The sequence below is a fragment of the Morus notabilis genome, unplaced genomic scaffold (genome assembly GCF_000414095.1).
Source record: "Morus notabilis unplaced genomic scaffold, ASM41409v2 Scaffold732, whole genome shotgun sequence".
Lineage (NCBI taxonomy): Eukaryota > Viridiplantae > Streptophyta > Magnoliopsida > Rosales > Moraceae > Morus > Morus notabilis.
The window spans coordinates 92272-115237 of record NW_010362186.1 but is presented as its reverse complement, the minus strand read 5'-3'; the positions used below and the strand labels follow the sequence as shown (position 1 = coordinate 115237).

General features: G+C 35.5%; 2 protein-coding genes across 3 annotated transcripts in view; one reads left to right on the top strand and one right to left on the bottom strand.

The window, feature by feature from the left end:
- Positions 1 to 994: 994 nt before the first annotated feature.
- On the bottom strand, positions 995 to 4163 carry LOC21394819 (neuroguidin). Its single transcript, XM_024167653.1, has 9 exons — positions 3971 to 4163; positions 3651 to 3750; positions 3443 to 3530; positions 2787 to 2966; positions 2503 to 2685; positions 2244 to 2411; positions 2000 to 2154; positions 1763 to 1889; positions 995 to 1221 (listed from the first exon to the last, which is right to left on the bottom strand). Exons 2-9 carry the CDS (start codon positions 3689 to 3691, stop codon positions 1210 to 1212), a joined length of 954 nt encoding a protein of 317 aa, XP_024023421.1. The 5' UTR covers positions 3692 to 3750; positions 3971 to 4163; the 3' UTR covers positions 995 to 1209.
- A 6939-nt stretch (positions 4164 to 11102) lies between these two features.
- The window catches only part of LOC21394818 (protein SABRE), a 28918-nt gene continuing 17054 nt past the window's right edge, over positions 11103 to 22966 (top strand). Inside the window, exons 1-10 of one of the 2 annotated variants that reach the window (XM_024167655.1) lie at positions 11103 to 11504; positions 13036 to 13147; positions 14019 to 14279; positions 15064 to 15329; positions 15575 to 15797; positions 16264 to 16434; positions 16542 to 16619; positions 17086 to 17337; positions 17885 to 19990; positions 20998 to 22897. In XM_024167655.1, the coding sequence (XP_024023423.1) occupies positions 11434 to 11504; positions 13036 to 13147; positions 14019 to 14279; positions 15064 to 15329; positions 15575 to 15797; positions 16264 to 16434; positions 16542 to 16619; positions 17086 to 17337; positions 17885 to 19990; positions 20998 to 22897 (5440 nt within the window). In that variant the 5' untranslated portion in view covers positions 11103 to 11433. Of the gene's footprint in view, positions 11505 to 13035; positions 13148 to 14018; positions 14280 to 15063; positions 15330 to 15574; positions 15798 to 16263; positions 16435 to 16541; positions 16620 to 17085; positions 17338 to 17884; positions 19991 to 20997; positions 22898 to 22966 lie in introns of those variants that run through there. The other variant, XM_024167657.1, reaches the window with a different exon arrangement.

The window sequence follows — 22966 nt, the reverse complement described above, 5'->3', positions numbered from 1 at the left end:
ACATTCTTTCTTTTTCTAAATATATATATATATATATATATATATATCAGGCGGGGGATTTGGACTCCACCTCAAATTGGAGCCAAGTGCAGATTCACCGTTAAGAGTATTCTTAGAAACCAGAAAGAATATTCATTTTTTCGTGAAAATATTCATGGATCCTATGGAATATTATAATAGTAAGATCAGAAATTTTAGACTCTAATTTTGTAACAGAAAATGGGTATTTTCTTGCGGGAGGTGGCTTTTAGTTTTTCATTTGTTTTAGGGGAGATGCTTTTCTATTATGTCACTTGTAATTGGATTTAATGCCGGGATCATTACTCATAATGTGGCGAACTGCAATTTCCCCTTGCGAATTGTGAGTGATACCATAATATTTCTGATTGAATGCAACCCCCACTCATTTTCCGACTTCATGTTATATATAGTTACATGAATACCAGCACTTGATGGGAAAAAAAGGGTAAAATTTACCTCAATAACTCTTACCTTAGGTTAAAAATAAAGATAAAAAAATAATAATAATAATAAATAATAATATTAATATTAATATTAATATTAATAGTAATAATAAATTTTACCTAATGTTTCTAACGTTAGGGTCATCAGTTTAGATAAACCGATGATTTTATTTTTTGTATAAAAATAAAAATGAAAATGTTTTTAATTTCAGACAGAAATCATTTTTAAAAATACGTTTAGTAATTTTATTAAGAAATTATTTTTAATATAAAAAAATTCATTAATGTTTCTCTCTCTCTGTGCTCGAGAGAGAAGAAAACAGAAACAAAAAATGAAAAATCTCTCCCATTTTACACTAAACTAAAAAATCGTTTTCATTTTTGATTTTTATCTTTAATGGCGTCAAACGTTATTTCTCTCTCATTTTCATTTTTTCTTTTTCGAAAACCGTGAAAACCAAAAACAAAACCAACTCTAAACAGGATAAACCGAGAAAATCGTTGTATTTCCAGACTACTGACAACGAATGTGAACAAAAAATTCGATCCGTCTTCTTCTTCGCAATACAAGAACGTAGATTACATCATTTCATTTGACCAGCTATTGTAATTACAAAACAAAAACATACTCAGTTCAGGGAAGGAATAATTTAGATTTGTCAGTTCTAGCAGCTTAAGTAATAAACATAAAGACGGCAGGAAAATCTTGTGCTCTGAGTAAAGCCGGTAGCAAAACTTGGCCCATTCAATGGTCTCTCTGCATATAAACCAACATTATCAACATTTGACCAACGTGTGGAACTTGTAGAAAGTAGAATATGAACATTACAGAGACACCAGACAACAGAAGAACAACCATCTAGGAATACAAAACAAGTGATCAGTTGTGGTGTTAGCATCCAATTTTTTTTTTATATATTTTTTATTTTAAAAGAAACTGAGATCTCTCATTAATAGTCAAGAATTATGTACAAGAGATTACAAATGGAAGAGGGAAGAGAATTTCCAATCGATAAAACGTAAGAAAAATAACGAATCCAAAACGCTACCCATAATTTAAATGCGTCCGAATTTTCTCGTTGCTCTTTGTTTTCTAATTCATAAAAGAACTTTGCAAAATTCATTGGAGAATCAACATTCAATGTTCGCTATTAAATTCACAAAAACTGCCTAACATGAACACAAAATCATAAATCATTGACCTTGTTTAAAGTGAAGTTAAGCACGAGTAATTGAAGCAATTAGTTTCACAGGGAGGGTCATTCAGTTGTATAAATTATTATATTCTATAATTTTACCTTGCGCTTCTCAAGTCTTCCCATACCACTGCTACTACCACCAAAGCCTGCCATCTGGACATCATTTTCACCCTCCACGGCCAAAGTTTTGATCTCATCATAGAAACTGTCTGTCAGGCCAAGCAACCTGATGTGCACAAATTAAGAGCAGTCAAATATCAACCAACTTTACATCCCAATAAGTGAAACAGATAAAAGAAGTCCATGGATCCAGTTTTGCTTTTGAACTGTGCATACCCATTTCTTGACTTCTTCAAGTGTTTCTCCTTCTTTTTCTCCTCCTTTGTAAAAGGAGCACGAATAAAGAGCTCCTCTTCACGCTTTGCACGTGCCTCCATCTTTGCCAGATATCTGGTCAGCTCTCTGCTCTCTGTCCCAACAATTTCTCTAACCTGTAATGTGACAGCAAAACACATAAACACCAAGCTCATAATTTGAGCAATCTATACCCAGTAGCGCGTAAAAGCATCATAGAACTAACCTCTTCGGGTCTACCCTCCACGTCATCCATCAGCTCCCTCACATAATCACTCTGCCTAGCTTGTCGTAGAGCATTTTTCTCCTTTCTCATTGCATTTCTTTCTTGCCTCGAGATCTTATCTTCCTCCATCGACGTAGGAGCAAATTTGGGGGGTCGATACACACCATCCTACAGTTTAAGGACACAAGTTTAACATAATCCTACAAAACCATTCTACCAACAAGATTTGGATGATATACTGAAGAACAAATATGTTCACCTTAGTAGTCTCATCTGTTTTGCTAACAAGCATGTTAGGGTTTGGGCGATATTTCAACAAATCTTCAGTTTTCTGAGATGCATCAGGTTCCTTCTCACTCGCATCTGCATTAGTCGTTGCAGTTGCAGTAACCCTTGTGAGCTTCTGGATTTGGTATTGGAGCTTCTTATCGATTGGTCGAATCTGTTCAAAACCAGTGAGTCAGAACTGTGCATCACTGAAAATGCAAGTAATTCAAAACCAGAAGAAACCAAGAGACAATCCAGAAAAAAAAAAAAAAAAACCTTTTCCAAAAATAATCTTATCTCCACGAGACTTCGAACAACAGGGTGCCCCTCGATTGAGAACCCTTTTGCCTTACGAAGCAAGTAGTATACAAGTGACTGGCAATAGTTCAGAAGCAGCAAGTGTTTGACTTCAAGATAGCTCATCCCTTCTGCCGTTGGAAACTGATCTGCTCTTACCTAACATACATCATACACGAAGACGGCCAGAACAACAAGAAAAAATCAACAAAGACAGAAGATTATCCAGAAGAAAAAAAATGGATAAGAAATTGATAACTTTAGGAGTAAATTAATCCATTGCTCAGTTCCCTTTACAATTCCAAAAGTTGCATTTTAGCTCCTTAAATTTAATTTCAACGGAAATATCCATTAGCCCTTAAATTTAAGCCTGTTTATTGATTTAGGAACTAAGATATCAGTTTACCGTTCATAACTTTATTTTCATGCTAATATACACATTATCAACAACAAAGCAAATAAGTCGATAGTCACCAGCATGTTGCAAAAGTAACTGTACAATGAAGCAAGTTTAGTTTTTTTTTAATAAATAAAACAGAATTTACTTATAAGAGATTCAATAGACGAAAAATAAAATTATATACACTGCTAAAAAGGGTAATCCAATTCTAAAAATGATCTGAGTTCTTTCTTACCTTGGCAGTTAAAGCTTGGACTTTGCTCCGCACTGTATCTAATCCATCTTTCATCTCTTTCAACAAAGAAACCAGCTGAGGAGCTTCTCTAAACGATGCAATAATCAAACAAGTTACATCTAAAATAGCTATTTGGACCTAGATTTCTACAGTAATATACTTCAAAAGAAAAAAGAAACAAAAAACAAAAACAAAAACAAAAACTTACTTCTCGATTCTATCGTTATTGGAATTATTATTCTCCTCCATTATGTCAAATACACTAATTTCTCACCAGAGCCAACAAAAACCAATCGAAATTTGGGTGCCTGAAAATATGAAGACGAAAATTGCAGAGACAGTACAACACGGGCATAAGGCGAAAATTGAACTATCTTCGTTGTATATGGGAAATGAAGATAATAGATTACATTCGCGCAATATTTCCCGAATGAAGAGAATTTCGCAGGGGATTTATGCGCGTAATTGCATAATGGCGGCAATTTGAAGAGAGAGAGAGAGAGAGAGAGAGGTTAGAGAGAGAATAACCTGGAAAGAAGAAGCAATAGCCAGAGCAGAGAGACGAAGAGGGGGAGGAAGCGGTGTCGTTGCGGCGGTCGGCGAGACTGAGAAGGGAAAATGGGTTGGGACTGAGGCGGCGGCTTTAATGGCGGCTGCTCATGGTGGGAATATACAGAAATAGGAATTAAGGTTATGATTTATCATTTTTTTCTTTTTTCCTTTTCTTTTACACGTGACGTGATTCACTTTGATGATTTTTTATCGATTTTTTTGGTACCAATATTTTTTCTTTTTGCTTCTGAATTTATTATTTTTTTATATTATTTTTATAAATACCCCTTATACTATTTACTCTATTTTAAAATGCTCTCAAATTTTTTAAAATCGTTCAAAACACTCCTTAAAATATAAAAAATATATCAAATTATCCTTTTCATACATTTTTATCTATAATCTTAACTGACATAGCATTTATTAAATATTAATTAAACAATTAAATTATAATTAAATATATTAAAAATTCAAACAAAATAAAACAAAATATTCTTTCTTCTTTCTTCAACCTGCCATTTCTCAAAATCCCCATTTCTCCCTTATCGAAAACCCAAAACCCTAAACTCCCCTCCATTAAAATCCACCACCCACTCCTTAGTGAGAGGTCCGATCGCCATCCATCCCCACCGTATTTCTCGCTGTAAGATCGGTGTCTCCGTCGACCTCTCTGATGAGAGCACATATGCCCTCCACTGGTCAAAATTTGTTAGTTAATTAGTTTTTTTTTTTTGTTGTAAATTTGTGTTATGTAGCCTTTGCTCGTTGCTTGGTTTCTGAGAAAAATTATTCTAGTAAGAAAATTTTCAGTTAAAAATTTGTTGCTGGACATCATAGATCGAAATTTTGGTGATGGGAATTATCTCTTATAATCTTCACCATGTTGTCTGGTGAATTTGAAAGGGGAATTAGTGGTTAAAAGCTCAAGGTTCTCGATGCACCTTCAACTTTTTCCAGAAAGTTGGTGTTCTTGATTCTAAAGTTGATATTTAATATTTGTTTAAAATAGATTTAAATGATTTATATTTGAATTTTTTATTAATAATTAAAGTTTGTAGGTTAAAATACTATTTATAAACATTTAATGATATCCCACCTAAACAATCTGTTAAGATTATACATAGAAATAGATGAAAGAGGGTATTTAAAACTGTTTTTTATATATCAGAAAGTGTTTTAAATTATTTAAAAAAATTAAAAGACATTTTAAAATAATGTACATAATTTATAAATATTTATAAAAATAACCTTTTTTATGGATGATGATTTATTATTAAGGATTTAGTTTAATTGATTCTAAAAAAAAGGATGTAGTTTAATTAAAAAAATATTTAAGCGAAGTATATATATTTTTTGGAAAAAAAAGAATTTAGCCGGGAAGATTAGATGATAAATTATTTGAAAAGTACACAAGAAAATAATTTATTTTGAGAGGATTTTAGAGAAACAATGTTCAAAGTTAACATGTTTAAAAAAATTATTTTAATGTAGGAATTGAAATATATATATATAATAATAATCTTCTAAAATATATTAAAATATAGGATTATAAAAATAATATTTAAATCTACGCACATTTGGGAATATTATTTATTTGTTAAACAATATTTTGTTAAAGAATTAAAAAATAATAATAATGCACGTTTAGAAATATAAGATTTTAAAAATAAAAAAGGAAAACATGGACCAAAATAATTGAAATTTTTGTTATGATTAAATCTAGGTATTGACAAGCAAAACATATTCGAGAAGAAAATAATTTGGTGAGCAATTTAACTATAACGCACATGTGATAAAATCATAGTTGAAATGATTGCCGTAAGAAAAAAAAAGTTTAAATAGAAATACATTTGAGAAAAGCGATTTAATGAGTGATATAATTAAGAAAATTAACAGTGTAAAAATATTTAGAGGATTATAAAAAATTATTTAAACAATGATGGTTCTTAGAAAAATTATTTCAGACAAATTAGAAAAATGCATTTAAGATAAAATAAAAATAAGATTGAAAATGACATAACATTTTGTTGTCTAAAGTTGATGTGTTCATAATCTATAAAACTGACGCGTCATTTTTCCCGCAATGGCTACATGTTGTTTCGTAGATGATTGTTGCTTTTAACATTACTAGTTTTGTAATGTGCAGACCGCAGGTATTGTTGTGTTAGAGATATTTGAAGAGTTTATTATTTATTAAATAATAAAAATTTTATTTATAAGATTTTTTAATTTTTTTTAAAAAAAATTATGTGTAAAAATAACAATTGACAATAAAAATTAAGTACGGACACATTTGAAGAAAATTATTTTAACCAACTAAAAATAAAAAAAAAAACCCATACGAAAAGAATTACCCTCAGTAATAAATGAGGAACAACGTATTTTTAAAATACACACAAAAAATTAAAATGTAAAAGAAAATTTACAAATAAAATATAAATAAAAAAGTTAAATAGAAGAACTGTGATTGAAAACGAGCATAACTTTTAATCTACAAACCGTTACTGGGCCTATAATATACCAAATCAAATCTCTTTTCGAGCTCCACAATCATGGCAGGGCATAGGCCTCCAACCCAATTTTTCGGGCCAAAATTCACTTGTTTTCATCAGTTTCGAAGGAAAAAAATCAGAGAACTGTGACTAAAAATGACCAAAATCTTTTATCTACAAATCGTTATTGGGCCTATAATATACTAAATCGAAGCACTTTTCAAACTCAACAATCATGGCAGGGCATAGCCCGCCAACCAATTTTTTGGGCCAAAATTCTCTAACTTTCAACAGTTTCGGAGGAAAAAAATCGAAGAACTGTGACTAAAAATGACCATAACTTTTTATCTACAAATCGTTATTGGGACTATAATATACCAAATCGAAGCACTTTTTGAGCTCTACAATCATGGCAGGACATAGGCCGTCAACCCAATTTTTTGGGCCAAAATTCTCTTGTTTTCATTAGTTTCGGAGGAAAAAAATCGAAGAACTGTGACTGAAAACAACCATAACTTTTTATCTACAAATTGTTACTGGGCCAATAATATACAAAATCGAAGCCCCTTTCGAGCTCAACAATCATCGCAGAGCGTAGCTCGCCAACCCAATTTTTCAGGCCAAAATTCACATGTGTTCATCAGTTTGGGAGGAAAAAAATCAGAGAACTGTGACTAAAAACGGCCATAACTTTTTATCTACAAATTGTTACAGGGCCAATAATATACCAAATCGAAGCACTTTCCGAGCTCAACAAACATGCCTAGGCATAGCCCGAGAACGCAATTTTTCGGGCCAAAATTCTCTCGTTTTCATCACTTTCGGAGGAAAAAAATCGGAGACCTATGACTGAAAACGGCCATAACTTTTTATCTGCAAATTGTTACTGGGCCTATAATATACCAAATCGAAGCACTTTTCGAGCTCAACAATCATGGCAGGGCGTAGCCCGCCAACCCAATTTTTTGGGCCAAAATTCACTTGTGTTCATCAGTTTCGGAAGAAAAAAATCGGAGAACTGTAACTGAAAACGGCCATAACTTTTTATCTAGATATCGTTACTGGGCCTATAATATGCCAAATCGAAGCTCTTTTCGAGGTCTACAATCATGGTAGGGCATAGCCCGTAAACCCAATATTTCGGCCCAAACTTCACTTGTTTTCATCAGTTTCGGAGGAAAAAAATCAGAGAAGTGTGAGTGAAAATGGCTATAACTTTTTATCTACAAACCGTTACTGGGCCTATAATATACCAAATCAATGCTCTTTTCGAGCTCTACAATCATGGTAGGGCATAGCCCTCCATCCCAATTTTTCGGGCCAAAATTCACCTGTTTTCATAAGTTTCGAAGGAAAAAAAATCGGAGAACTGTGACTGAAAACGGCCATAACCTTTTATCTACAAATCGTTACTGGGCCTATAATATACCAAATCGAAGCTCTTTTCAAGCTCAACAATCATGGCAGGGCATAGCCCGCCAACCAATTTTTTGGGCCAAACTTCTCTTGTTTTCATCACTTTCGGAGGAAAAAAATCGAACAATTGTGACTAAAAATGACCATAACTTTTTATCTACAAATCGTTACTGGGCCTATAATATATCAAATTGAAGCTCTTTTTGAGTTCTAAAATCATGGCAGGGCATAGGCCGTCAACCCAATTTTTTGGGCCAGAATTCTCTTATTTTCATTAGTTTCGGAGGAAAAAAATCGAAGAACTGTTACTGAAAACGGCCATAACTTTTTATCTACAAATTGTTACTGGGCCTATAATATACAAAAGTGAAGCCCTTTTCGAGCTCAACAATCATTGCAGAGCATAGCTCACCAACCCAATTTTTCAGGCCAAAATTCACTTTTGTTCATCAGTTTTGGAGGAAAAAAATCAAAGAACTGTGACTGAAAATGACCATAACTTTTTATCTACAAATCGTTACAGGGCCTATAGTACACCAAATCGAAGCTTTTTTTGAGCTCCACAATCATGGCAGGGCATAGGCCGTCAACCCAATTTTTTGGGCCAAAATTCTCTTGTTTTCATTAGTTTCGGAGGAAAAAAATCGAAGACCTGTGACTAAAAACGGACATAACTTTTGATCTACAAATTGTTACTGGGCCTATAATATACCAAATCGAAGCACTTTTTGAGCTTAACAATCATCGTAGAGCGTAGCTCGTCAACCCAATTTTTCGGGCCAAAATTCACTTGTGTTCATCAGTTTCGGAGGAAAAAAAATCAGAGAACTGTGACTGAAAACGGCCATAACTTTTTATCTACAAATCGTTACTGGGCCTATAATATACCAAATCGAAGTACTTTTCGAGCTCAACAATCATTGCGGGGGCGTAGCCCACCAACTCATTTTTTCCTGCCAAAATTCACTTGTGTTCATCAGTTTTGAAAGAAAAAAATCAGAGAACTGTGACTGAAAACAGCAATAGCTTTTTATCTAAATATCGTTACTGGGACTATAATTTGACAAATCGAAGCTCTTTTCGAGCTCTACAATCATGGTAGGGCATAGCCCGTCAACCTAATTTTTCGGCCCAAACTTCACTTGTTTTTATCAGTTTCGGAGGAAAAAAATCAGAGAAGTGTGAGTGAAAATGGCTATAACTTTTTATCTATAAACCGTTACTGGGCCTATAATATACCAAATCAATGCACTTTTCGAGCTCTACTATCATGGTAGGGCATAGCCCTCCAACCCAATTTTTCAGACAAAAATTCACTTATTTTCATCAGTTTCGAAGGAAAAAAATCGGAGAACTGTGACTGAAAACGACCATAACCTTTTATCTACAAATCGTTACTGGGCCTATAATATACCAAATCGAAGCACTTTTCAAACTCAACAATCATGGCAGGGCATAGCCCGCCAACCAATTTTTGGGGCCAAAATTCTCTTGTTTTCAGCAGTTTCGGAGGAAAAAAATCAAACAACTGTGACTGAAAATGACCATAATTTTTTATCTACAAATCGTTACTGGGCCTATAATATAACAAATCGAAGCTTTTTTTGAGCTCTACAATCATGGCAGGGCATGGGCCGTTAACCCAATTTTTTGGGCCAAAATTCTCTTGTTTTCATTAGTTTCGGAGGAAGAAAATTGAAGAACTGTGACTGAAAACGGCAATAATTTTTTATCTACAAATTGTTACTGGGCCTATAATATACAAAATCGAAGCTCTTTTCGAGCTCAACAATCATCGTAGAGCGTAGCTCGCCAACCCAATTTTTTGGATCAAAATTCACTTGTGTTCATCAGTTTCGGAGTAAAAAAATCAGAGAAATGTGACTGAAAACGGCCATAACTTTTTATCTACAAATTGTTACTGGGCCTATAATATACCAAATCGAAGCTCTTTCCGAGCTCAACAATCATGGGAGGGCGTAGCCCGTGAATCCAATTTTTCAGGCCAAAATTCACTTGTTATCATCAGTTTCAGAGGAAAAAATCAGAGAACTGTGACTGAGAACGCCCATAACTTTTTATCTATAAATCGTTACTGGGCCTATAATATACCAAATCGAAGCACTTTTCGAGCTCAACAATCATGGCAGGGCGTAGCCCACCAACCTAGTTTTTTGGACCAAAATTCACTTGTGTTCATCAGTTTCGGATGAAAAAAATTAGAGAACTGTGACTGAAAACGGCCATAACTTTTTATCTAGATATCGTTACTGGGCCTATAATATGCCAAATTGAAGCTCTTTTCGAGCTGTACAATCATGATAGGGCATAGCCCGTGAACCCAATTTTTCGGGCCAAACTTCACTTGTTTTCATCAGTTTCGGAGGAAAAAAATCGGAGAAGTGTGAGTGAAAACGGCTATAACTTTTTATCTACAAACCGTTACTGGGCCTATAATATACCAAATCAATTCTCTTTTCCAGCTCTACAATCATGGTAGGGCATAGCCCTCCAACCCAATTTTTCGGGCCAAAATTCACTTGTTTTCATCAGTTTCGAAAGAAAAAAAATCAGAGAACTGTGATTGAAAACGACCATAACCTTTTATCTACAAATCCTTATTGGTCCTATAATATACAAAATCGAAGCTCTTTTCAAACTCAACAATCATGGCAGGGCATCGCCCGCTAACCAATTTTTTGGGCCAAAATTCTCTTATTTTCATCACTTTTAGAGGAAAAAAATCGAACAACTGTGACGGAAAATGACCATAAATTTTTATCTACAAATCGTTACTGGGCCTATAATATACCAAATTGAAGCTCTTTTTGAGTTCTAAAATCATGGTAGGGCATAGGCCGTCAACCCAATTTTTTGGGCCAGAATTCTCTTATTTTCATTAATTTCAGAAAAAAAAATTGAAGAACTGTGACTGAAAACGGTCATAATTTTTTATTTACAAATTGTTACTGGGCATTTGGGTGACGTGTCGTTGATCGATCGGGTTCAGTCACGTTCGCCGTTGACTCTGCAGCAAAGACAAATCTCGCGCACATTTCCCCAAGCCTTTCCCAGTGAAGAGACCTCACCTATTCTTTCCGTATCCCGCCGCACCCTATCCCAGCCCCTATCCCGCACCCTCCGGTCACCCATCAAAAGTAACAGTCCTCTCTCATTCCATTCTCTTTCTCTCTCTCTCCTCCCTCTCTCCTCCCTCTCTCTTCCCTCCTCTCTCTCTCTCTCTCTCTCTTCTGTGATCACCCTGCGCCTCGCGGATCGGATCTGTGCCTCGTTTGTTCGCACGCCAAAAAACGAGCTCCGATCGCTACGCCGTCCAAGACTCGGAAATTCGGAGCAAAGGTTATCGTTTTCTAGGGCTTTATTCCCGCGCTTTTTCTCTCTCTGTTCCCCCTTCTCTCTCTATTGGCAAGAACATGAAGTTATGTGCGTCGTGTTTGGCTCCTCGGAATTCCGTAATCTGATCCGACTGCGCGCTTTCTCGGAGACTGTCTCACTCTCCGACCGTCCAAAATGGCGGCTTCTCCCGTCAAGTTTCTCTTCGGGTTCTTGCTCATTTCCATTGTATTGTGGCTCCTCTTCATGTAAGTCATCTTTCTATATGCATGTTGATGGTTACAGGATCTACACACGTATTCACATTTAAATTTTTAATTTAAGTTGAGATGTGATATTTTTTAAAAATTTTTTTTTGTAGCGATATAATATTTTTTAAGAGTTTTTTATTGTAAAAATTTAAAATTAAAAACTCGAATCACTAAAATGAACGAGAACAATGAACGAGAACGAGGCAATAACGTGTATTATATATTCCTGCCATAATTTGATAGGACATTGGTGGTTCGCTCATTTTGGGCTAAAATTTTCGGTGCTCAATTCAACTCCGCGGAATTTCTCTTGTTTATTTCTTCTCTTCTGGGACCATGATTTTCTGTCATATATTCTATATCCTTAATTATTGTTTTCGACAACCTTGTAATTAGGCCATTCAAGTTTCTATTAACATAATGGAGTTTCCATAGGTTTTTAGAAACTGGGTAATTGGTATGCTCCATTCGGTAAGCTCTCCAGTCCTATAGGGAATTTGTGTTGACCCATATGGGTAACTGATATGAATTAGATTTTATTTTATTTTTTTGCCTGAATTAGATTGATTTCACATGCCTGCTCATTTTGTGTGCTGTAAATAGCTTGTTGGGCTTAAGATAGTTGAGTTTACTTGTCATTTTTTATCATGTCCATGGGCTTGGCTTTATGTATAGAGAAAGTAAATAGTTGAGTTTACCTTCATTTGCTTATTGGGGGAAAAAAGAAAGATTTGATTCAAGTTCTTGGGTTAAGGAACCTTATTTACACTTATTATAACTGAAAAAAACAGAGACTTGATTCAAGTTGTTGGACCTGATTGAGAGAAATATTTTAAAGTGTGACTGCTGTTTTTAAGCTATTTTTGGAATGCTACTATTATAACTCATTCAGTTCTTGGGGTCTTCTACACGTTCTGTTGTATATAACTTTGTATCTTTGGTTGCTTACTTTCATCTTGCCTGATAAAATGCTGTAAAATTTGGTTATAGGTGTGGTGTTGCAGTGCAGGCCGTTGAATTTTATATTTGAAAAGTGATTATGATTTGAAATTTAATTACTTTTCATGCTCCAAAACTTTCCAAAACCATGCAGTTATAGCATATGCAAACCACCCTATATTGAAAACGTTGCTTAGGCGGGATGAGCTGTCTGATTTATCATGCTGTTGCATGATCCTGGGATGTAAATTTATAAGCATGTTTTGTCTCGCAAGTTGTGTGTCGAAAAGAAGAAGTATAGCCAAAAGTAATTTCCTTTAATATCTTTTTAAAGGTGGATACCAGTATGAGGAAGTAGAACAGGAAAAATCCTGAAAAGGTAGATTCTAAAAGGACTATCATTGTATCCAAATCAAACCATTCTAATAGTCTGTACCATTGATATCAATTTCCCAATGTTGTTTATTATCGTATTTTTCACTAAACAATGCTTCAGGTGTACTTTTTATTCTTTCACCTCCTTTTCTCTCTTGTATCATTGGAACTTGAAGAGGGCAGTTTCAAAGTGCTTCTTTACCATGTTTTACAGATTCACATCAAGGTTGCTAGCTTGGATTTTGAGCCGGATAGTGGGAGCATCTGTTAGATTTAGGGTTGGTGGATGGAAATGTCTGAAGGACGTCGTGGTGACATTCAAAAAGGTTTTTCTCACACTTTAATGTCTGGTTTTTTGTTGTTGTATGGATTTGGCTCAGCAATAAGGGTTTACATTTTTTCTGGTTTCATGTTTACATCTCAATGATTGTTTAGATTAAGTAATAACAACAACGAGTATTTTATTGAAAGATCAACTTTCCTCTAGACTCTAGTCAAATGCCCTCAGAAATTATATTTCTCTTAATTTTGGGGATTTAGTGTATTTTAGTACTCCCCTGATAAAGTGTCAAGTAAGTCTACAGGAGAATACGCCTTTGGTTTGGGTTTCAACTTTCGCCCCCTTGGGATTCTCTATAAAAGTATCTATGGTGTACAGGCTAAGAGATTTAGGCCATGTTTGGAATTGATCCCGTTTTTGTTTTTCACGTTTTTCGAGAAAGAAAAAATTAACGTTTCCAAAACGGAGTTTGGCGCAATAAAGACAAAAAACGGAAATGAAAATGATTTTTTGGTTTAGTGTAAAATGAAAGAGAAATGAAAAATGACTTTTAGTCGTTTTTCATTTTTTGTTTTTGTTTTCTCCTCTCTCGAGCAGAGAGAGAAAGAGAGACATTAATGGGTTTTTTTACACTGAAAACAATCTCTTGATAAAACTACGAAACGCATTTTCAAAAATGATTTCTGTCTGAGATTGAAAACGTTTTCATTTTCATTTCCATACAAAAAACCAAAATCATTTTGGAACGAGTTCCAAACTCGCCCTTAGTTTTTCAGTTAGCAATAGATCTTTGATGAATGCCTTTATGGAAATGGATCAGGCTGCATTCCTTTTCTTTTGTTTCTTAGACTAAATTTCATTGTTCCATATGATTGGATTCAGTTTTGATTATTGTTATTGCGACTCTAAATCCACAGGGTGCTGTTGAATCTGTATCTGTTGGTGAAATTAAACTTAGCTTACGACAGTCCTTGGTCAAACTTGGGGTCGGTTTTATTTCCAGAGACCCGAAGCTGCAAGTGTTAATATGTGACTTAGAAGTTGTAATGAGGCCTTCCACTAAAAGTACATCGAAGGCTAAAGCTAAAAAGGCACGCGCTTCTGGCAGGGGAAAATGGATGGTTGTAGCCAACATTGCACGATACTTATCAGTTTCTGTGACAGATCTTGTTTTGAAGGTATACATTGCCAGAAATAAGTGATACCATCAAATTTAGGAGGGCTACTAAAGACGTCCTAAGTGTCAAGTGTTATACTTTAATGCATGTGTTTTTGTCTACTTGTTTTATAGTTAATTTCATAATTTATTATTCTATCGTGTTTGCACAGAAAAATGCTTTCAAGGATTTTGTAGTATCTTTTTTGCAATAGAATCTCTGAAAGCCAATAATCATGGCTGTCTCGCTCTTAAGGGACAAACCCAACCAGTCAAACCTTGATTTTATATATGTTAGCAAGAGTAAAAACATGTGATACTTGCTCTTTTCCAATGAGTATTGATAAATATTCTCAAATACTAACTTGTCAGGATCTCAGTTTTTTTTTGGGCTGTTTATTTTGCTGTTGTATCTTTGGTAAAAAGACATTCGTTTTTGTTAAAAAATCTGTACCTTTTAAGGATCTCGTATTTTTTGTTTTTCGTTTTGGTTTATTTTTTTGCTTTCAACTTCTTTTGCGGGCTTGGACAGAAAGCTTTTACGGACTTTCTTTGGAGGGATGTTATAGGGGGTTAATGGTTATGTTTTGTGATCTGCTTTTAGCCTCTTCTCTCTTCTTCTTCTTCTTCTCTTCTCTCTCTCTCTCCCTCTCTCCCTCTCTCTTCTTATTTATTCATTCTGAGTATTCCTTATCCTCTTTCCTTCGTATTTTATTCTATTATTAGTAAAAGGAAGTTTTCTTTATATGCATCTTTCATTGAAAAGATTTTCTTTTGGTCATAACACTTGTCTTTTGAACTTGCAGACGCCCAAAGCTACTGTTGAAGTTAAGGAACTGAAAGTGGATATATCTAAAAATTTTGGATCTCAGCAAAATTTGTTGGTTAAGCTACATATATTACCTATTGTTGTTCACATGGGTGAACAGCGTGTTAGTATTGATCAATCATCCAATTTCAGCTCTGGAGGGTGCCTTTCTGCTGGTCAGTCATCTTGCGCCATAATGGAGAGATCATCTGCTAATTTTTTCTGTGAAGAGTTTTCCCTCTGTTGTGTATTTGGCCATGATAGGTACTTTCGAAGTGCTCTGATTTAAGCTTTTCTATAGATACAAATCTAATTTAAGTTAAACCAAAAAAAAAAAAAAAAAAAAACTAATGTTTGAGAGGAATATACATTTTATTGCTATGTGGCTTATGCAGCCTCTTATGGGTGGCCCTTCAAAATCTTAAATTTCCTGTTAGAAAATTACTTTTTTTTAACCTGACCCTAAAAAATTGGTTAATATCTTTTTTATTCACTTCATTTGGACGTAGGGAAGTTGGTGTAGTTATCAAGAATGTGGACGTTACCAGTGGAGAGGTCACTGTGAACCTAAATGAGGAGATGCTTTCAAAAAGCAAGAGTTCATTACAATCCTCTTCTCAATCTGATAAAGTTATGGAAACGACAGTTGCTTCGTTGGACTCAAGAAAGGAAAACAAAAAACAAAGCGTTGTTGTTGCTCTTTCAAAGTATGCTTCTCTATTTCCCGAAAAGGTTTGTGAAGATTTTTACTCGTTTTTCTTTCCTATTTTCCTTTCCTTTATTTGAAAACTTTTTCTTCGAAAAAGATGCATTAACATAGACTTAGGGGGTTCAAACAGAAGACTTATAGAAGATTGAAAGAGATTATTTGAACATCTCGTTTTGTTAGCAATAGCACAATGCTATCATCTTCTTAGATTCTGAAAGCAAATTTGTCTTTCTACTATTAGCATGTAAGAAGCATATTTTCTAGTTCCTGTTTATTATAGTGACACTTTTTTAATTTTCTGCTTTCACAATTTTTTGCTAAAGAGAACATTTTCAGCTGTCTTTAACTGGAGTTGAAACGAGTCTGAATAATTGTGAACTAAGCAATGCTTCAATGCTTCCCAGAAAAAAAAAAAAAAAACAAAGAGAGAAAGAGAGAGCAAGTGAGCTATATTCAGTGCTGACACTCGAATTTATGTGTTTCTGGCAGTTTTGCTTCAATTTACCGAAGCTGGATGTGAAATTTGTACATCTTGAATATGATTTGGTTGTCGAGAATAACATCATGGGAATTCAGTTGAAGAGCACCAAATCACAAGCCAATGAAGACGTTGGGGAGAGTACACGCCTAGATGTTCAATTGGATTTTAGTGAGATTCATGTATGGCTGATCTGTTGGTGTTATTTAAGCTCTTTAATGCTGTAACGTTGCAATGAACACGTTCAACTTGGCCTCTTCTTGACAATAGTTTTTCCATGACATTTCAGCTTCTTAGAGAAGCTGGCACTTCTGTCCTAGAGATACTAAAAGTGGATGTCGTCTCACTTGTCTACATTCCGATACAGGTAAGTATAATATGCACCATAATGACCCTGTCAACTTGATAGTCTTTGCTTTTAATGCATGTTTAAATGTCTCATAGTTGAGGTAACTTCTTGATGTTATCCAAAGCATTGAGCATGTGACTTTGACAATAGTTTTGAGCAATTGTTGGAGATTTTTTCAAATTTTACACAAATAGGTTAGCATTGCTTACTTCCCACGGAAGTCTGTAATCTTACACAAGTACAAAAATCAGTGCGAATCAAAGTTTATGTTCAATTGTGGTAAGGAACTTGAGATAGAAGCCTCATGATAGGACAGATGACGGTCCATCAGTACCATTGTCTGATTTTGTAAGAATCTCCAAATATTAGTGTTTTTTCATATTATCTTGTATTCGTTCATAGTGTTTTGAGATATTGAGTAGATATGGAATTTATTAATTGGTTGTTATTTTATTGACAACTCGTGGATGTCTTTACTTGTCAGCCATCTTCACCTATTAGAGCTGAAGTTGATGTAAAACTGGGAGGTACTCAATGCAACCTCATAATAAGTAGGTTAAAGCCATGGTTGCGCTTCCATTTCTCTAAAAAGAAGAGGATGGTGCTTCGGGATGAAGTTTCTGCTACTGAAAAGGCACCAGTTAGTGACGTCAAACCTATCATGTGGACGTGTACTCTTTCAGCCCCTGAGATGACTATTATACTCTATAGTCTCAACGGTTTGCCATTATATCATGTAAGCATTGCAATTAATAGATTGGCAAGTTGTTTTATTTATGTGTGTGTGCATGAATAAACATATATATTTATACACACACACTTGTATATATATGTATAATAGTATAAGGTAAAGAAAGTACAGTGAGAGGGATAAAAAGACAATGTGTCCCTCAAAAGGAAAGAGAGACATTATAAAAGATCCCTCCAAGTGCCAATTCAAGTAGAGTAAGAAAGATAATCCCTTGAATTCTGTAGCTTCTAATTACAGGGTTCGTAACTTCTGTCATTAATTATTTGAATCCTTAATTGTATATTCCAGAATATTGTTTTATATCGTGGATTACCTAGTGTTTAGCTGTTTTAAACCTGTTAATTTGCCTATATGTAGTAGTTAGCAGGCCTTTATCTTTATTACCTTGATTCCTTATGTGTCTTTCATCTGTTATATTTTCTCTATTTCCAGTCCTTCAACCTTTAATTCATTTTATAATAGTGATTGACTTCCCTTTCCCTTTCAGATATGTTTTGATTTTACATGTTGACTTATGATTTTCCAAATACAGGGCTGCTCTCAATCGTCACACGTGTTTGCAAACAATATTTCTAATACTGGAACTGCTGTACACATGGAACTTGGTGAGTTCAATCTGCACATGGCAGATGAATACCAAGAATGCTTGAAAGAAAACCTTTTTGGCGTGGAATCAAATTCAGGTTCCTTAGTGCACATAGCAAAGATTAGTTTGGATTGGGGAAAAAAGGATATGGAATCATCTGAAGAAGATGGTACTAGGTGTAAATTGGCTCTATCTGTTGATGTAACTGGTATGGGTGTTTATTTCACTTTCAAGCGTGTTGAGTCACTTATATCAACGGCTATGTCTTTTCAAGCTCTTCTAAAAACTTTGTCTGCTTCTGGGAAAAAAACATCCCACGGGCGTGGAGGACGTTCATCCAGATCGTCTGGGAAAGGGACTCGACTTTTGAAATTTACTCTCGAAAGATGTTCAGTAAATTTCTATGGTGATTCAGGTCTGGAAAATACGGCTGTTGCAGACCCCAAGCGTGTAAATTATGGATCGCAGGGTGGTCGAGTTACCGTAAGTGTATCAGCAGATGGCACACCTCGATGTGCAGATGTGATGTCCACAATTTCTGATGAATGCAAGAAGTTGAAGTATTCAATTTCTCTTGACATCTTTCATTTTAGTTTGTGCGTGAACAAGGAAAAACAGCCAACACAGGTGGAACTTGAAAGAGCCAGATCAATCTATCAGGAATATTTGGACGAACAAAAACTGGAAACTAAAGTGACGTTGTTTGACATACAAAATGCTAAATTTGTGCGACGTTCTGGTGGTCTTAAGGAGATTTCTGTCTGCTCTCTTTTCAGTGCAACTGATATTACAGTTAGGTGGGAGCCTGATGTACATCTGACACTGTTTGAACTGGGTTTACAGCTGAAGTTACTGGTACACAATCAGAAGCTTCAGAGACATGATAATGATTGTATGGAAGATGTTTGGAGTATGCGAGATGCTGAAGAGAAGAAAGATGCCAGCACTGAGCCAGGAACTTTTGATAAGCACAAGAAAAAGGAATCCATTTTTGCTGTTGATGTGGAACTGCTGAGCATATGTGCTGAGGTTGGAGACGGGGTTGAGGCATTGGTTCGGGTTCAGTCAATTTTCTCTGAAAATGCCCGTATAGGAGTACTTCTTGAAGGACTTATGCTTAGTTTTAATGGTTCCAGAGTATTAAAAAGTAGTCGCATGCAAATTTCACGTATCCCTAGCGTCTCAACAGGTTCATCTGATGTGAAAGTGCCTGCAACTACCACTTGGGATTGGGTAATTCAAGGTCATGATGTTCATATTTGCATGCCATATAGATTGCAATTGCGTGCCATTGATGATTCTATTGAGGATATGCTGCGAGGTCTTAAACTAATTACTGCTGCTAAAACTAATCTTATTTTCCCGATAAAGAAAGATAACTCAAAAGCTAAGAAGCCTAGTTCAATGAAAGTTGGCTGTGTAAAGTTTTGTATACGCAAGCTAACTGCTGATATTGAGGAGGAACCCATGCAGGGTTGGCTTGATGAACACTATCAGTTGATGAAGAATGAGGCTTGTGAGTTAGCTGTGAGATTAAAATTTCTTGAAGAATTTACTTCCAAGCTCAATCCTAAAGCTGCTGAAACAAATGATTCTAGTCAAGAAAGAAAGATTTGCTTTAATGGAATTGAGATTGATGTACGTGATCCTTCAGCTGTTAGCAAATTGCAGGAAGAGATTTATAAACAATCATTTCGATCATATTACAAGGCATGTCAGAATCTATTACCTGCAGAAGGTTCAGGTGCTTGCTTGAGAGGGTTCCAGGCTGGTTTTAAGCCTAGCGCTGCTAGAACTTCTCTTCTTTCCATCACTGCCACAGATTTAGATTTGAGCTTGACAAGGATTGATGGGGGGGATGATGGCATGATAGAGGTTTTAAAGAAGCTAGATCCTGTATGTCGTGAAAACAACATACCATTTTCTCGACTATATGGGAGGAATATTAACTTACATACAAGCGTTCTTGTTGTTCAGCTACGCAATTATAATATTCCTCTCTTTTCTGCTACTTCCGGTAAATGTGAAGGTCGCGTTGTGCTAGCACAACAGGTAGGATTCATCTCTTTTTTGTGTTGGACTTCCTTGTTTGGCTGACCAGGGTAGTAGAAAAACATAAAACACTTGAGAAATTGCAACTTGTATTATTTGATATTAAAATTGTGGACATGCCTACAACCGTACAGTTTAGGATGTTTAGAACCCTAATCAAACTCCTTAACCAGATAATAACAGAAAAACGAAGAGTTCTATTCTAATAAACACACTAAAATAAAACAAGAATTAAATTAAAATACAAGTCCCAACAGGACGTGCAGATAAATAATGTACCATAAAATTGTTCAATCTGATAAATGGTTTTAGCTAACAGGATCTGACTTTTGTTCATACATAAAATTGTTCAATCTGATTAAGGGTCGGTCTTAACTAGATCTGACTTTTGTTCAGATGTCTTTATGTTTGGAAAGTTTCCCTTTAGACATAAATCTTCGATAACAAGTATTTTTTTTTTGGCTTGATATATATATGTGTGTGTTTGTATTATTAGAACGCTGTCTCCGGCATAAGGTGTCTACTAATAATTATTAGACCGGAATTATTTAAAGTGATAACAAGTGGAGATATTCTTTATGAAGTTACCATGTTGCTTTTGAGAAATACGGTTTCTAAAATACCACAGTTCTCAAATTTATCGTTGAGAAATAAATTCTGCTGACTACGCACCTACTAATGCCTGGTAACGTGCTTAATGGTTTATGTTTTTGCTGATTATAATAATTGTTTTATTTATTGTTCTTTTCATAAAACGTGCTTGAGTTTTTAAGGTTTCTAATCTTTGTTTTTAGTTTTTTCTTATGTTTTTCAGCTTTCCCATTTCTCTTTCTTTTCACCGGACCTCTCGTCCTCTTTCTTTGGAAATTGATTTAATTATCAATAGAAGGAAGTTTTGTGTGTGTGTGAAACATCCTTATATTGATGGGCTTTATTGAATTTATTTCCGGACACATAAAACTTCTTTAACTGTGGTGTGTGTTTGTGACTGTTGTTCTTCGAGTTAGGCCACATGTTTTCAGCCACAAATTTACCAAGATGTCTACATTGGGAGATGGCGAAAAGTGCGCATGCTTCGTTCTGCTAGCGGTACAACACCACCAATGAAGACATATTCAGATTTGCCTATTTATTTTCATAAAGCTGAAGTTTCCTTCGGAGTGGGATATGAACCAGCTTTTGCTGATATTAGCTACACTTTTACAGTGGCTCTTCGCAGAGCTAATTTAAGTGTTAGAGATCAGTCACTTGCTAATTCTTCTCTCCCACAAACACTGCCACCAAAAAAGGAACGGAGTTTACCTTGGTGGGATGATGTAAGAAATTACATCCATGGAAATATCACCTTATTTTTCTCTGAAACCAGATGGAGTATTCTTGCAACTGTTGATCCTTATGAGAAATTTGACAAACTCCAAATAATCTCTCGTTATATGGAGATTCAGCAGTCAGATGGTCGTGTTTTTGTTTCTGCAAAGGATTTTAAGATTTTATTAAGCAGTTTAGAGAGTTTGGCAAGCAGTCGTGGTGTAAAACTTCGTAGAGGTGTATCTGGTGCATTCATTGAAGCCCCAGCCTTCACTCTTGAAGTTACAATGGATTGGGAATGTGAATCTGGCACTCCCCTGAATCATTATTTACATGCACTTCCAGTTGAAGGTGAACCTCATCAAAAGATTTTTGATCCCTTCCGATCTACTTCGCTGTCCCTTCGCTGGAACTTTTCTCTTAGACCTCCTTCCTGTGAAAAGCAATCCCCTTCTACCATGAGAGATGCTGCTGATGTAGATGGAACGGTCTTTGGCCCTCCTGTTAAACTTGAGAGCAATTCAGTTGTTTTGCCGACAGTGAATGTTGGTGCACATGATTTAGCATGGATAATGAAGTTCTGGAATATGAATTATATTCCTCCTCACAAACTGCGGTCCTTCTCTCGTTGGCCTCGTTTTGGAGTTCCAAGAGCCCCAAGATCAGGTAACTTGTCATTAGACAAAGTAATGACAGAGTTTATGCTCCGTATTGATGCTACTCCTACTTGTATAAAGCACATGCCATTGGACGATGATGATCCTGCCAAAGGATTGATGTTCAATATGACAAAGCTGAAATATGAACTCTGTTATAGTCGAGGCAAGCAAAAGTATACTTTTGAATGCAAGCGTGACCCCCTTGATCTTGTTTACCAGGGTCTTGACCTTCACATGCCTAAAGCAGTTTTAAATAACAATGAAAGTACTAGTATTGCAAAGGTAGTGCAAGTGACAAGGAAAAATTCACAATCTGCTTCCAGCGAGAGAGTTGCTAGTGAAAAAGGTAACCACACGAATAGTTGCACAGAGAAACATCGTGATGATGAATTTTTGTTGTCATCCGATTATTTCACAATCAGAAGGCAGGCTCCTAAGGCTGACCCTGCTAGGTTGTTAGCTTGGCAAGAAGCTGGAAGAAAAAATCTTGAGATGACATACGTGAGGTCTGAGTTTGAAAATGGGAGCGAGAGTGATGAACATACAAGATCTGATCCAAGTGATGATGATGGATACAATGTGGTAATAGCTGACAATTGCCAACGTATTTTTGTTTATGGTCTCAAGCTTTTGTGGACTATTGAGAACAGGGATGCTGTATGGTCCTGGGTTGGTGGCATATCGAAAGCATTTGAACCTCCAAAGCCTTCTCCATCTCGACAGTATGCCCAAAGAAAATTGCTCGAGGAGAACCAACTACATGAAGGAGCTGATTCGCAGCAAGGTGGTATCTCAAAGCTCCCTACTACCAGCCATAGTACAAATGCTTCTACCCAACATACAGAGGCGTCCATACCAGTTTCATCTCCATCCCATTCAGTTAAAGTAGAGAACTCATTTTCTGCTGATAAAATGGATAACTCATCATTCATCTCTGTTGGTATTCTTCGATCCCCTTGGAGTTCTACTTTTACAATGTTAATTTAAGAACTGCTGGTTTTTTGACCAT

Bases quoted from the DNA above. Each gene is read 5' to 3' on its own strand.
- LOC21394819 (XM_024167653.1), bottom strand. From the start codon at position 3,691: ATGGAGGAGAATAATAATTCCAATAACGATAGAATCGAGAA. The intron at 2,967-3,442 runs GTAAGAAAGAAC...GATGTATGTTAG, and splicing joins TCCAAGCTTTAACTGCCAAG to GTAAGAGCAGATCAGTTTCC. The intron at 1,890-1,999 runs GTATGCACAGTT...TGTGCACATCAG, and splicing joins TTGAAGAAGTCAAGAAATGG to GTTGCTTGGCCTGACAGACA.